The 16,527-nt window shown below is 46.3% G+C and overlaps 1 protein-coding gene across 2 annotated transcripts in view; it reads left to right on the forward strand.

Moving 5' to 3' along the window:
• Positions 1 to 16,527, forward strand: part of ZNF804B (zinc finger protein 804B) — a 367,431-nt gene that overhangs the window by 335,998 nt on the left and 14,906 nt on the right. For both annotated transcript variants that reach the window (XM_056519086.1, XM_056519088.1), the window contains one exon: positions 15,493 to 15,623. In XM_056519086.1, coding sequence (XP_056375061.1) covers positions 15,493 to 15,623 — 131 coding nt within the window. The remainder of the gene's footprint in view (positions 1 to 15,492; positions 15,624 to 16,527) is intronic.

The following is a 16,527-nucleotide window of genomic DNA, read 5'->3' on the forward strand; positions in this document are numbered from 1 at the left end:
CAGATTTAGGAGAAAAACGGTTGAGGATGAGAGGTTTAAGAAGAGAGACGTGAAAGGCATTAGGGATACGAAGAGAAGGAGGAAGAAGAAGTTTGTAAGAGACAGGATTAATTTGACACAAAACTTTAAAAGGACCAAGATAGCGTGGTCCCAACTTATAGCTCGGGACACGGAAACGGACATATTTAGCGGAGAGCCATACCTTGTCTCCAGGGGAAAAAATGGGAGGAGCTCTTCTTTTCTTATCTGCGAATCTCTTCATGCGAGAAGAAGCCTGTAAGAGAGAATTTTGGGTCTCTTTCCATATGGTGGAAAGATCACGAGAAATTTCATCCACAGCGGGCAGACCAGAGGGCAAGGGGGTAGGGAGGGGGGGAAGAGGGTGACGGCCGTACACCACGAAAAACGGAGATTTGGAGGAAGATTCAGAGATTCTGAAATTATACGAGAATTCGGCCCAAGGTAGAAGATCTGCCCAGTCATCCTGGCGGGAGGAAACAAAATGTCGTAAATAGTCACCCAAGATCTGGTTAATTCTCTCTACTTGTCCATTGGATTGAGGATGGTATGCAGAAGAAAAATTTAATTTAATCTTGAGTTGTTTACAGAGAGCCCTCCAGAATTTAGACACAAATTGGACGCCTCTATCCGAGACGATCTGTGTAGGCAACCCGTGAAGACGAAAAATGTGTACAAAAAATTGTTTAGCCAACTGAGGCGCTGAAGGAAGACCAGGAAGAGGGATGAAATGTGCCATTTTGGAGAATCGATCAACGACCACCCAAATAACAGTGTTGCCATGGGATGGGGGTAAGTCAGTAATAAAATCCATACCAATCAGAGACCAAGGTTGTTCGGGGACAGGAAGAGGATGAAGAAAACCAGCGGGCTTCTGGCGAGGAGTCTTATCCCGGGCACAGATAGTGCAGGCTCGCACAAAGTCCACCACATCAGTCTCAAGAGTCGGCCACCAATAGAAGCGAGAGATGAGTTGCACAGATTTCTTAATGCCCGCATGACCTGCGAGATGGGAGGAGTGACCCCATTTGAGGATCCCAAGGCGTTGGCGTGGAGAAACAAAGGTCTTTCCTGGAGGAGTTTGCCTGATGGAGGCTGGAGAAGTGGAAATCAGGCAGTCAGGAGGAATGATGTGTTGAGGAGAGAGTTCAATTTCAGAGGCATCTGAGGAACGAGAGAGAGCATCGGCCCTAATGTTCTTATCAGCAGGCCGAAAGTGAATTTCAAAATTAAATCGGGCAAAGAACAGAGACCACCTGGCCTGACGAGGATTCAGCCGTTGGGCAGACTGGAGGTAGGAGAGGTTCTTGTGATCGGTGTAAATAATAACTGGAAATCTTGATCCCTCCAGCAGATGCCTCCATTCCTCAAGTGCTAATTTAATGGCTAGAAGCTCTCGATCCCCGATGGAGTAGTTCCTCTCCGCCGGAGAGAAGGTCCTGGAAAAGAAACCACAAGTAACAGCATGCCCGGAAGAGTTTTTTTGTAGAAGGACAGCTCCAGCTCCCACTGAGGAGGCATCAACCTCCAATAGGAAGGGTTTAGATGGGTCAGGTCTGGAGAGCACGGGAGCCGAAGAAAAGGCAGACTTGAGTCGTTTAAAGGCGTCTTCCGCTTGAGGAGGCCAAGACTTGGGATCGGCATTTTTTTTTGTTAAAGCCACAATAGGAGCCACAATAGTAGAAAAATGTGGAATAAATTGCCTGTAATAATTGGCGAACCCCAAAAAACGTTGGATGGCACGGAGTCCGGAGGGGCGTGGCCAATCTAAGACGGCAGAGAGTTTATCTGGGTCCATTTGTAGTCCCTGGCCAGAGACCAAGTATCCTAGAAAAGGAAGAGATTGGCATTCAAACAGACATTTCTCTATTTTGGCATAGAGTTGATTATCACGAAGTCTCTGAAGAACCATACGGACATGCTGGCGGTGTTCTTCAAGATTGGCAGAAAAAATCAGGATATCGTCCAGATATACAACAACACAGGAGTATAGGAGATCACGAAAAATTTCATTAACAAAGTCTTGGAAGACGGCAGGGGCGTTGCATAGACCAAAGGGCATGACCAGATACTCAAAGTGTCCATCTCTGGTGTTAAATGCCGTTTTCCATTCATCCCCCTCTCTGATGCGGATGAGATTATAAGCACCTCTTAAGTCCAGTTTGGTAAAAATATGGGCACCTTGGAGACGATCAAAGAGTTCAGAGATAAGGGGTAGGGGGTAGCGGTTCTTAACCGTGATTTTATTAAGACCTCGGTAGTCAATGCAAGGACGTAGAGAGCCATCTTTTTTGGACACAAAGAAAAATCCGGCTCCGGCAGGAGAGGAGGATTTACGGATAAAGCCCTTTTTTAAATTTTCTTGGACGTATTCAGACATGGCAAGAGTCTCTGGGACGGACAGAGGATAGATTCTGCCCCGGGGTGGAGTAGTGCCCGGGAGGAGGTCAATGGGACAATCATAAGGCCTGTGAGGAGGTAGAGTCTCAGCTTGTTTTTTGCAAAAAACGTCCGCAAAGTCCATATAGGCCTTAGGGAGACCGGTTACATGAGGAAGCACAGGGACACGGCAAGGTTTACTGGGAACCGGTTTTAAGCAGTCCTTGGAACAAGAGGGCCCCCAACTCTTGATCTCCCCAGTGGACCAATCCAGGATTGGGGAATGGAGTTGAAGCCAGGGAAGTCCAAGAAGGATTTCAGAAGTGCAATTGGGGAGGACCAACAGTTCAATCCTCTCGTGATGAGATCCGATGCACATTAGAAGGGGCTCCGTGCGGAAACGTATAGTACAGTCCAATCTTTCATTGTTTACACAATTGATGTAGAGGGGTCTGGCGAGACTGGTCACCGGGATGTTGAACCTGTTGACGAGAGAGGCCAGGATAAAATTTCCTGCAGATCCAGAGTCCAAGAAGGCCACAGCAGAGAAGGAGAAGGCAGAGGCAGACAACCGCACAGGCACAGTAAGACGTGGAGAAGCAGAGTAGACATCAAGGACTGTCTCACCTTTGTGCGGAGTCAGCGGACGTCTTTCCAGGCGGGGAGGACGGATAGGACAATCCTTCAGGAAGTGTTCGGTACTAGCACAGTACAGGCAGAGATTCTCCATGCGGCGTCGTGTCCTCTCTTGGGGTGTCAGGCGAGACCGGTCGACCTGCATAGCCTCCACGGCGGGAGGCACAGGAACAGGTTGCAGGGGACCAGAGGAGAGAGGAGCCGGGGAGAAGAAACGCCTCGTGCGAACAGAGTCCATATCCTGGCGGAGCTCCTGACGCCGTTCGGAAAAACGCATGTCAATGCGAGTGGCAAGATGGATGAGTTCATGTAGGTTAGCAGGGATTTCTCGTGCGGCCAGAACATCTTTAATGTTGCTGGATAGGCCTTTTTTAAAGGTCGCGCAGAGTGCCTCATTATTCCAGGATAATTCTGAAGCAAGGGTACGGAACTGTACGGCATACTCGCCAACGGAAGAATTACCCTGGACCAGGTTCAACAGGGCAGTCTCAGCAGAAGAGGCTCGGGCAGGTTCCTCAAAGACACTTCGAATTTCCGAGAAGAAGGAGTGTACAGAGGCAGTGACGGGGTCATTGCGGTCCCAGAGCGGTGTGGCCCAAGCCAGGGCTTTTCCAGACAGCAGGCTGACTACGAAAGCCACCTTAGACCTTTCAGTGGGGAACTGGTCCGACATCATCTCCAAGTGTAATGAACATTGGGAAAGAAAGCCACGGCAAAACTTAGAGTCCCCATCAAATTTATCCGGCAAGGATAGTCGTATTCCAGAAGCGGCCACTCGCTGCGGAGGAGGTACAGGAGCTGGCGGAGGAGATGATTGCTGGAGCTGTGGTAGTAACTGTTGTAGCATAACAGTCAGTTGAGACAGCTGTTGGCCTTGTTGCGCAATCTGTTGTGACTGCTGGGCGACCACCGTGGTGAGGTCAGCGACAACTGGCAGAGGAACTTCAGCGGGATCCAGGGCCGGATCTACTGTCACGATGCCGGCTGGCAGGTGGTGGATCCTCTGTGCCAGAGAGGGATTGGCGTGGACCGTGCTAGAGGATCGGTTCTAAGTCACTACTGGTTTTCACCAGAGCCCGCCGCAAAGCGGGATGGTCTTGCTGCGGCGGTAGTGACCAGGTCGTATCCCCTAGCAACGGCTCAACCTCTCTGGCTGCTGAAGATAGGCGCGGTACAAGGGAGTAGACAGAAGCAAGGTCGGACGTAGCAGAAGGTCGGGGCAGGCAGCAAGGATCGTAGTCAGGGGCAACGGCAGAAGGTCTGGAATCACAGGCAAGGAACACACAAGGAACGCTTTCACTGGCACTAGGGCAACAAGATCCGGCGAGGGAGTGAAGGGGAAGTGAGGTGATATAGGGAAGTGCACAGGTGTAAACACTAATTGGAACCACTGCACCAATCAGCGGTGCAGTGGCCCTTTAAATCGCAAAGACCCGGCGCGCGCGCGCCCTAGGGAGCGGGGCCGCGCGCGCCGGGACAGAACTGACGGGGAGCGAGTCAGGTACGGGAGCCGGGGTGCGCATCGCGAGCGGGCGCTACCCGCATCGCGAATCGCATCCCGGCCGGAGGTGGTAACGCAGCGCCCCGGGTCCGTGGAACCGACCGGGGCGCTGCAGTGAGGGAAGTGTAGTGAGCGCTCCGGGGAGGAGCGGGGACCCGGAGCGCTCGGCGTAACACTCACTGCTGCACACATGCTAGGCTGAATGTGTACGGCAGCCTGTACTGTATGCATCGACACTCACTACATTTGCTAGGCCAGACACTAAGCACCCATCCCAGCAAAATGTTTACTGCCATTTATTGGCCAAAAGTAGGGACTCCTATCTTTAACAGAAGTCCCTGCTCTTGTACATACTTTCTGTTGCACCTTACTCCAAAAGTGTAGCATGCTATCTAAAAAAGAGAAATGTGCTGCATATCAAGTCAGCTGCAGCTATATCTGTATCTGGCTGATAGTGTGTGTGGGACCATTTTCCTAGTGTGTTTGAATTATTTGGTCATGAGAAGTGTCATATCTGTTCTGATGAACTACAACTCCCACAGTAGTGTGATGATAAACCATTATCAGGTCATACTTCGTGTTGTGCTTTCATTGAAGTTGTTTTCTTATCAAGACTTGGGTGGCAAGTGGGCCCACACTAATGGTCACATAGGTCTAGTAAAATTTCAAGATGGCAACTATTTAAAGGAATACTGTAGTGGAACATAACTTATTTACTATTCGAAGGATAAGGGATAAGTTATAGATCGCGCAGGGGGGTCTGACCACTGGGAACCCCTGCGATCTCCTGTACGAGGCCACCGCAGTCCGCAGGAAAGGGGCGTTCTGACTCTGCATGACGCAGCTGCCGAAACACCCCCTCCATGTATCCCATAAAGAAACATGCAGAGGGTGTGTCTGCCATGACTTTCTGCTGGGGACAGCATGGCACTTCCTGCGGACTGCCGCATCCCTGTACAGGAGGTCACGGGGACTGTCAGCTGTCGGACCTCCCGCGATCTATAACTTATCCTCTATCCTTCAGATGGGGGATAAGTTATATTCCACTACAGTAATCCTTTAACAATTTTGGGCATAATGGTGGGCATCGATTTTAAGTAAGTGGTGCCCACTCTGGTATCCTTAGGGTCCATTTACACTACAGAATCTCCGCCCAGAAGAAGTTCCAGGCGAGATTCCATGGGCAGCAGTTGCCGGTAGAATAGACCGGTGCAAGGACCGCCTGGAGGTGCGTCGTCCTCATTGAGAGCAATGCAGTCTGGGATGGAACTCTACCAAAAGAATGAACATGTTAGTGGGGGTGGGGAATCCGAAATTCCCACGGCAGAACGTCCACCGCGGAAATTCCGCAGGGTAAACGGTGCAGCAGAATCCCATTAAAAACAATTGGTGGTTGCTGCACCGGAATTTCACTTGGAAAATGCATAGTGTCAATGGGCCCTTACCCCAACACTGAATTTACATATGGCTGATTCTATGCCGGTTAGTTAAACCTTTAAGAATAAAAAAGTAAATATTTTTTCAGAAAAAAAAACTATCCATACAAAACAATATGAATGTCTCTGACCCATAACTCTCCAATAAAGCGTAGAACAAACATGCTTTACTGTCGTCGATTCAATCTTTGTCGCTCTCAAGGTTTTCGCAGTCATTCCAGCTCTGCCAGGCTAAGTTCTGACTTGTCTCAGAAAAAAAAAAAAGATTAATTAGAATAAAAACCTTGGATTTTCCATTTTGCGGAGATGAATCAAATGTTATGATGTTCCTCTTTCCTATTATTTTTATAGCACATCAAAGGCCTTTTGTTATTAAAAGTTGCAAAAATGTAGTTTAGAGTAAAATGTGACCTTTGTTCCAATTCCATAAAACATCTCGGGTGGTGGCGGAACGGAATCTGTGCAAAAACTGTTTAGCCGCCATCTTTCTTGTATATCGTGTATATTCTGTATTTTAATAACCAGGTTCTAGAACAGCGTTTAGCTCCACCAAGCTCCACCTAGCGACACCTAGTGACATCTAGCTCCACCTAGTAACATCTAGCTCCACCTAGTAACATCTAGCTCCACCTGGTGGCAGAAATGTTGTAAACTATGAATAAATAGAGAGGGATAAGCACAACCACTCCACTCACATTGCTAAATAATCACCTAAAACATTGTTTCCCAACCAGGGTGTCATCAGCTGTTGCAAAACTACAACTCTCATCATGCCCGGACAGCCAACAGCATGGAGTTGTAGTTTTGCAACAGCTGGAAGCACCCTTGTTTGAAGACACTGTTCTAGATTAATATTTAGTAATGTGATATCTAGCACATGGGAGTGGTTGTGCTTAAATCTCTCCATTTATTCATCTTTTACAAAATTTTTGCCACCAGCCACTAGGTAACGCTAGGCGTTACTAGGTGGACTAGGGGCCACTAGGTGGAGCTAAGTGCCACTAGGGGGACCTAGGTGCCATTAAGTGGAGCTAGGTGTCACTAGGTGGAGATAGGTACCACTAGGAGGAGCTAGGTGTCACTAGGTGGAGCTTAGTGCCACTAGGTGGAGCTAGGTATCACTAGGAGAAGCTAGGTACCACTAAGTGGAGCTAGGTACCACTAGGTGAAGCTAGATACCACTAGGTGGAGCTACGTACCACTAGGAGGAGCTAGGTATCTCTAGGTGAAGCTAAATGCCACTAGGTGGAGCTAAGTACCACTATGTGAAGCTAGATGTCACTAGGTGGAGCTAGATGTCACTAGGTGGAGCTAGATGTCACTAGGTGGAGCTAGGTGCCATGTATTATTTATCCTCATACATACATAATTTATCCCCAGCCAATCAGCCAAAACATTATAATTTAACTCTGCCTCAAAGAAAAGGAGAAAAGTAGACTTGGTGCACTTGGAGCAAACATTGACCCCCTTTAGCCCCCTAACATTGCAGCAAATTTTTATTTTCATGTTTCCATTTTTTCCACCGCGTCTTTTAATAGCCATAACTCTTTTTTAATTTGCCACCTACAAACCTATATGAGGCTTGTTTTATACAGGACCAATTAAACTTTGTATTAACATCACTAATTTTACCACAAAATCTACAGTGAAACTAAATTTTAATTATTTGGGGGGGGGGGGGAATTAAAAAAAATTGCAGTTTTTGTGTGGTTTAATTTTCATGCAAGACTGGCAAGTTATCTGTATTCTGTAGGTAAATATGATTAAAATGATGCCTGATTTATATAGGTTTGTAATATATAAAATGGTTAATCATATGGCACTGTTTATAGGGGAGCGCTTTGCTGGCACTATGCTGTATAGAGTAAAACTTTAGTTTACACAGGCACTTTTATTAGGTGGCAGGGCAGGCGTTACCATAAGGCAGCTTAGGCAGCAGCCTTAGGGTGCCAAGGTTGGGGTATGGGGCGGAAAAATCCAAATCCTCAGCCGCTGTGTAACGAGCGCTCCTGCAGTCCGGCGTCCAGGCCACTGGTGCTCGTCTGCTGTATTACCCACTTCTGCTGTCCGGTGTCCCATCCGCAGACGCTACCCTGCTGTAATGTGCCCACCTGCGGTCCGGTGTCCCGGCCGCAGGCACTCGCCTCTGCCCCCCTCTGGTGTTGCGGTCCGCATCCTGGATCGGGGGCATCTCCGTGTCTCCTACCCCTACTCACCTCTCCATGCTCCGATGCGCTCTGGTTGCCGGTGCGTGCGCCGGCTCTCTAAGATTTAAGGGGCCAGCGTGCCAGTAATTGGTAATTGCTGGGTTCTGACCATATAAAGGGGACTGACTTCCCCTTGACCCCTGCCAGATCTTTGTGTCTCCTAGAGCCTTAGAGAAAGCGTTTTTCTGTGTGTTCTTACTATCCGTGTACTGTAATTTCTTGCTACGTTCCTGACCTTGCTCCTGTGCCATCATCCTCTGACCACCTGCTACGTCCCTGACCACGCTCCTGTGCCACCAGCCCTGTCCTTTTGCCTGTCTTGACTACGAGCTTGCCTTTTCCTTCCTGTGCCACGCTATCCCTTGGCAGCCTCTGTGGATGAGTCAGGGGTAGCAACCTGGGTGCCGCCTGCCACAGCAAGTCCATCCCGCTTTGTGGCAGGCTCTAGTTAAAAACCAGCGGCACCTTAGACTCCGCTCCCTGGTACGGCCCACGCCATCATCCACACAGGTCCAGCGGATCCACTTCTCCATCACCAGCCGTTACACTCTGGCAGGGGCTTTGGCCTTAAGAAAAACAGTGCGGCATCCTTCTCCCTCCTCCCTATTTTTACCTGGTGCAAGAGCGCCTACATCATATTTAATTAATGTCAGGGGGCTCATTGGGTATTTTAGTTAATGTCAGAGAGGCTTGGTGCGAATTTTAGTTAATGTCAAGGGGCCCGGAGGGGGCATACTCAGCCAGTGATGTGAGGATGTGAACGTTTGAATGCCAGCTGGGGATTCATACATTTTAACACGCCTTCTCTGGTCGTTGGCCAAGGATGTACTCACACAGCAGAGGGGGGTAACAGGGTGGGGGGCACTAAAATGTACCTTCACCTATACAGGCAAAAATCCTTGGACCAGCCCTGATAGGTGGAGCTGTTAACATAAGCTCTCTCACTGTCATAATATTGGCTTGTTATTTGTATGGTAGAATAATTTATTTGTACAGTATGGTAGCACTATTTATAAATGTGAGTGTGGTTGATTTTAGTTAAATGTTCAATATGGCCATATTATCTCTGTACACTTGTTACTTACTACCTAACTGTAAATGCATTTTTTTTTTTAATGACCCTCCATCCCACCCACCCAAATACTTATGAAACCCTGTGACAAAATTTATATGATCTTGCTGATTTTTGGGGCAAAAAATCTACAAGGAATATGCAAGAGCACATGTCAACATTACTAAAGCTGAAGAAAATCCATGCTTTTGGGACGTACAGTGCCAAGTCATAGAGATGCAGCAAGTCAGGGGCGTACACAAGTGGACATTTTCAAAGTTTTAACCTTCCTCTTGAGTTTCCTTTAACAGTATGGGCTCCTCGAGAAGCCCATACAGTTGTATGGTGGATTACTTGCTTTTAAAGGGGTACTCCGCTGCTCAGCGTTTGGAAAAAACAGTTTTGAGCGATGGAGCCGTCACTGGGAGCTCGTGACGTCATAGCCCCGCCCCCTCAATGCAAGTCTATGGGAGGGGGCGTGGCGGCTGTCACGCCCCCTCCCACAGACTTGCATGGAGGGGCGGGTCATATTGTTATGAGGGGATAGTGCTATGATGTCACAAGCTCCCAGCGCCAGCTCCAAACGCTGAGCAGCGGAGTACCCTTTTAAGTTTACAAGCTTTTAACTGAAAGTGCATCCGAAGTCAGTGTAGGGACCGTCTCCCAGTTGAGGGCCCACCATTTAGGGAAAGTGGATTGGGTTAATCTCAGAGCTGCACTGTTCAGGGGGAACAGTGCAGCTCTGAGATTAACCCATTCCACTTTCCCTAAATGGTGGCCCTCAACTGGGAGACGGTCCCTGTCTCATCGCAATTAAACAGTATTAGTAAATCTGTTCTAGTACAAAATTAGATATTTTTTTTATTATTGCAATGAAATATTTTCTACAAGGCTATGGTATACTCTGCTAGTGATCATGTGTTTAGAACTTGAGGCAGATTACTAAGTAATGTAAAGTGAGTCTCTTAACAAATTCTATTCAAAGTGATTATATGATAAAACAGTATGGCTGTGGGCTGCCTGGGCCTGGCATACAGGATTATATATGAGTCTTAAATGATATGCCGTGGCACAGCGTCATAGATACATTGCCTGCAAACACGAATCTCTGCTGCATCCCTTCAGTTCTGCTCTTGTTTCATACATGTAAATTCGGCTGCATGTCCTTGAAATATGTAACAGTGGGATTTATAATTCATTTCATATATGGGATCATGTGTTCACGTGTTGCTTTTGTAGCTAGTGAGTAGTGTTGATCACGAATATTCGTAATGCAAATTTTTATCGCGAATATCGGCACTTTGTGATTTCGCGAATATTTAGAATATGGTGCTATATATTCGTAATGATGAATATTGGTTTTTTTTTGTTTGTTTTTTTTCACATGCAAATTTTTATGTGAATTTTCCATGCAAATTTTCGCATGGAAAAAAAAAAAGTGAATGAACATAGCTAATATGCAAATTTCGCAAACATAGGACAAATAACCGTCAATCTATACGGGAAATATTGCGAATTCGAATATGGCACCTGCCACTCATCCCTCAACCTCTCAATAGTGAGTAGGGCACAAAGGAAACCTTTTAATCAGGTGATCCACCAACCGCAAATAAGCGCAGGGGTACTCCGGTGGAAAACTATATATACTGTATATATATATATATATATATATATATGTATATATATATATTTATTTTTTTCAAATCAACTGCTGCCAGAAAGTTTAACAGATTTGTAAATTACTTCTATGAATAAATCTTAATCCTTCCAGTACTTATTAGCTGCTGTATGCTCCAGAGAAAGTTGTGTAGTTCTTTCCAGTCTGACTACAGTGCTCTCTGCTGACACCTCTGTCTGTGTCAGGGACTGTCCAGAGCAGGAACAAATCCCCATAGCAAACCTCTCCTGCTCTGGACAGTTCCTGATACGGACAGAGGTGGCAGCAGAGACCTTTGGTCAGACAGAGAAGAACTACACAACTTACCCAGAAGCATACAGCAGCTGATAAGTGCTGGAAGGGTTAAGAATTTTAAAATTTTCATTTACTCCACAGGTGGTCTAGGGTAGAGAAATGGTTAAATTTTAAGATTCTTGGGGTTTAAGAGCCCTGCATTTACCAGGCTGTAATAGGAAGCGGAACAACTGATTGTTCAACTTCCTGTTTTCTTGGTGCATTGTTTAAAGGGATGAGTATCGGGAGGGGATAGAGGACTGTGGAGCTGTGACTGTAGAAACACAATGTTCTTATATGATCAGGCAGAGCTCATCATTACAATTCTGCCTGATCTGAAAGGGGAGAGAACAGGGAATCTGGGTGGGACACATATTTTTAAGGCTTTGCAGCTTGGATGGAATAGTGCTCTGTAAATGTATGTATGTCACATGACTTCATAGGGACTTCTAATGTTCTTGTAGTTTAAAATGTGGTGGAGGTTACCTGATTAACATGCCTCATCTGCTACAGAACCTCTTTAATAAATAAATAAAGGAGGATCTTCCTCCCCACTCGTAATTGATTTATTATAAACACCGTAACTCTTTATATAAATAAGTTCTGTAGGTGTGTACTATGATGTTCTGCAGCAGCTACAGTGTTTATTATGATGTGCTGCTGCAGCTGAGGTGTGTACAGTGATGTTCTGCTGCAGCTGAGATGTGTACAATGATGTTCTGCTGCAGCTGAGGAGTGTACAATGATGTTCTGCTGCAGCTGAGGTGTGTACAATGATGTTCTGCTGCAGCTGAGGTGTGTACAATGATGTTCTGCTGCAGCTGAGATGTGTACAATGATGTTCTGCTGCAGCTGAGATGTGTACAATGATGTTCTGCTGCAGCTGAGATGTGTACAATGATGTTTTGCTGCAGCTGAGGTGTGTACAGTGATGTTCTGCTGCAGCTGAGGTGTGTACAATGATGTTCTGCTGCAGCTGAGGTGTGTACAGTGATGTTCTGCTGCAGCTGAGGTGTGTACAATGATGTTCTGCTGCAGCTGAGGAGTGTACAATGATGTTCTGCTGCAGCTGAGGTGTGTACAATGATGTTCTGCTGCAGCTGAGGTGTGTACAGTGATGTTCTGCTGCAGCTGAGGTGTGTACAGTGATGTTCTGCTGCAGCTGAGGTGTGTACAGTGATGTTCTGCTGCAGCTGAGATGTGTACAATGATGTTCTGCTGCAGCTGAGGAGTGTACAATGATGTTCTGCTGCAGCTGAGGAGTGTACAGTGATGTTCTGCTGCAGCTGAGGTGTGTACAATGATGTTCTGCTGCAGCTGAGGTGTGTACAGTGATGTTCTGCTGCAGCTGAGGTGTCAATTATGTTTTGCAGCAGCTGAGGGGTGTATTATAATGTGCTGCAGCAGCTAGGGTATGCACCCTGTTCCAAATTATTATGCAAATTATATTTTTCTCCTTTACCTAAATAATTGATGGAAATAACAGTCAGCATAAGTCTCATGTTATTAACTATTAAGGGTACAATAAAAATTTTATTGAACCAACCTCCTAATGATAACAGTATTTAAAAGGGTACTACTACCATGCTGACAACTTATCCCCTATCTAAAGGATAGGGGATAAGTTGCCTGATCGCTCTCATCAGGCCCCGGAGTGAACATCGCTCCGGGTCTGATGACTGCCGATCACGGGGCCAGAATATAGTGACATCATGGCTCCGCCCCCATGTTACATCAGGATCCGCCCCCTCAATGTAAGTCTATGGCAGGGGGCGAGACAGCTGTCTCGCCCCTGCCATAGATTTGCATTGAGGGGGCGGAGCGTGACGTCACACGGGGGCAGAGCTATGATGTCACGATCACCGGCCTCGTCATCAGACCCGGAGCGGATGTTCGCTCAGGGGCCTGATGAGAGCGGGGTGCTGCGTGCGAGATCGCGGGGGTCCCCAGCGGCGGGACCCCGCGCGATCAGGCAACTTATCCCCTATCCTTTAGAAAGGGGATAAGTTGTCAGCACGGTAGTACCCCTTTAAACATAAAACACTTATAATGCTCTGTTCCAGATTATTCCACACAGTAAGTTTCAAAACACTTTATAGGTTGTAAAGAACAGAAAATTGTCATTTGTTGTGTTTGCAGCATTTATTGAAATCAACAGCTATTTCAATCAAACTTTTAACAACATTTTAACTTTTTACACATTTTAACAAGTCACGTTACATTTTAACATAGAACCCTCGGGCAGAATATAGATTATTTGACACAGTCCTGACCTCAGTATCTGAGGAAAGGGATTTAGGAGGAATGATTTCAGAAGACTTAAAGGTAGGAAGGCAATGTAATAGAGCAGCAGGAAACGCCAGCAGAATGCTTGGATGTATAGGGAGAGGTATAAGCAGTAGAAAGAGAGAAGTGCTCATGTCGCTGAACAGAACACTGGTGAGACCTCACTTGGAGTATTGTGCGCAGTACTGGAGGCCGTATCTCCAGAAGGATACAGATAGTCTAGAGACAGTTCAGAGAAGATACTAAACTAGTACATGGATTGCAGGATAAAACTTACCAGGAAAGGTTAAAGGACCTTAACATGTATATAAGAAAGAAGAGACAGAGGGGATATGATAGAGACTTTTATATACATAAAGGGAATCAACACGGTAAAGGAGGAGAAGAGATTTATATAGGAGAAAACAACCACAAGAGGACATAGTTTTAAATTAGAGGGGCAAAGGTTTATGTGGTAATATCAGGGAGTATTACTTTACTGAGAGAGTAGTGGATGCATGGAATATCCTTCCTGCAGAAGTGGTCGCTGCAAATACAGTGAAGGAGTTTAAGCATGTATGGGATAAACATAAGGCTATCCTTCATATAAGATAGGGATAGGCATAAGGCTATCCTTCATATAAGATAGGGATAAACATAAGGCTATCCTTCATATAAGATAGGGATAGGCATAAGGCTATCCTTCATATAAGATAGGGATAGGCATAAGGCTATCTTTCATATAAGATAGGGATAGGCATAAGGCTATCCTTCATATAAGATAGAGATAGGTATAAGGCTATCCTTCATATAAGATAGGGCCCGGGACTATTCATAGTATTCAGATTATTAGGCAGACTAGATGGGCCAAATGGTTCTTATCTGCCAACACATTCTATGTTTCTATGTAACCCCTTATTTGATAACAGCTTCCATTGCATCCATTGAACTTATGAGTTTTTGGACAGTTTCTGTTTGAATTTGTTTGCAAGATGTCAGAATAGCCTCCCAGAGCTGCTGTTTGGATGTAAACTGCCTCTCACCCTGATAGATCATTTGCTTGAGGATGCTCCAAATGTTCTCAATAGGATTGAGGTCAGGGGAGGATGGAGGCCACACCATGACTTTCTCTCCTTTTAACCCCATAGCAGCCATTGATGCAGAGGTATTCTTTGCAGCATGAGATGGTGCATTGTCATGCATAAAGATGATTTTATTATGGAAAGCATAATTCTTCCTTGTGTACCAGGGAAGAAAGTGGTCAGTCAGAAACTCCTCATATTTTGCAGAGGTCATCTTTACACCTTCGGGGACCCTAAAGGGGCTGACCAGCTCTCTTCCCATAATTCCGGCCCAAATCATGACTCCACCACCGCCTTGCTGTCCACGGCTTCTGGAACCACTGGAGGCCCTCAGGCTAATACCATCCCGACCACGAGTCACGCCCCCTCCCATAGATTTGCATTGAGGGGGGCGTGTGTAACGTCACACGGGGGCGGAGTCATGACGTCACGATCTTCCGTTCTCGTGGTCGGGATGGTATTAGCCGAGGGCCTCCAGCGGTTTCCGGAAGCCGTTACAGGTGGGTGCGGGACCCCCGCCATCAGACATCTTAAGATGTCTAGGGGTGGAGTACCCCTTTAAATTGGGCTCACCTAGCAATCTAATTATCACAGGTGTCCGAGATTGTTTCCAGTGATCAAAAGAGCCCTGAGACACAATGTATCCATGAGTTACACTGAAAAACAAAATATTTAATCTTTGTGACACTTAAATAGAATTTGCATAATAATTTGGAACAGGGTGTATATTACAATGCTCTGTAGAAGCTGGGCTGTGTATCGAGGTTCTGTAGCAGCTAAGATGCCTATTATGATGTTCTGCATCAGCTGAGGCGTGCATTAGGAAGCTTTCAGCAACCGTAAGGTGTATTACAATGTTCTGCAGCAGCTGAGGTGTTTCACCAAATACTGTACTATAGAATGAGTAAAGCAACAACATGCTGCCGCTTAATAAAAGTCATATGTACCTCTATTTTTTCCCCACAGAGATTAAAAGAACTTAAACAAAGAGAATTTGCTCGGAATGTGGCTTCAAAGTCCTGGAAAGATGAAAAAAAGCAGGAGAAAGCGCTGAAGCGTCTCCACCAGCTGGCGGAGCTCCGCAAGCAACCCGACTGGTAAGACACCAAATGACGAGGCAGCGAATGTCAGGCCGCCTGCAACGTTATAGGACAATACGTCCTGATTGCAATTTATTTCATTTTTTTATTTTTTTGCCATTTTGGGATAATTAAGTTATGTCACATGTAACGAGTAAGATACATAACATGACGTCGCCCGATATAGACGCCGCAATTACAGCTGCATTCACAGAGGCTGCACATTTGTACGGTATACGCTACAGTCATAGGGGGGGGGGGGAGTTTTTTTCAGCTCATAAATATATTTTATGCAAAATGTATTGCCGTCTTATTTGCAGTGGAGTTTAAAGGGGTACTCTGCCCCTAGACATCTTATCCCCTATCCAAAGGTCCCCCCTGCTGCCCCTGGCATTCGTTTAGAGCATCGGGTGCAGCGCCGGAGGCTCGTGACTAGTGTTGGGCGCGAATATTCGCATTTCGAATTTTTATCGTGAATTCGCGAATATTGCGATTATATTCGCTATGTATTCGAAATGACAAATATTCACTTTTTTCTGCATATGCGCATATTCACATATTCCTTCTTTTCACTTTTGGGCCAATTAGAATGATGCCAATACACTTGTCAGAGGTTAACAACAACATCCATAGCAACCAATAGTAAAGTTGCCCACCCCCTCACTGTTTTCTTCCCAGAATGCGCGAATATGCGAATATAATGAATACGCGAAATTCGTGAATATAAGACGAATATTCATCTATATATTCGTGAAATATCCGGCACGCCCCCTCCCATAGACTTGCATTGAGGGGGCGTGGCCGTGACATCACGAGCCTCCGCATCGCCAGTCATTTGGCACGGAGGAAAGTTCGCTCCGTACACCGGATGTCTGTGGTGCCACAGCCGAGATGGCGGGGGGCTCCACTGGCGGGACCCCCA

The sequence above is a fragment of the Hyla sarda genome, chromosome 5 (genome assembly GCF_029499605.1).
Source record: "Hyla sarda isolate aHylSar1 chromosome 5, aHylSar1.hap1, whole genome shotgun sequence".
Taxonomy (NCBI): Eukaryota; Metazoa; Chordata; class Amphibia; order Anura; family Hylidae; genus Hyla; species Hyla sarda.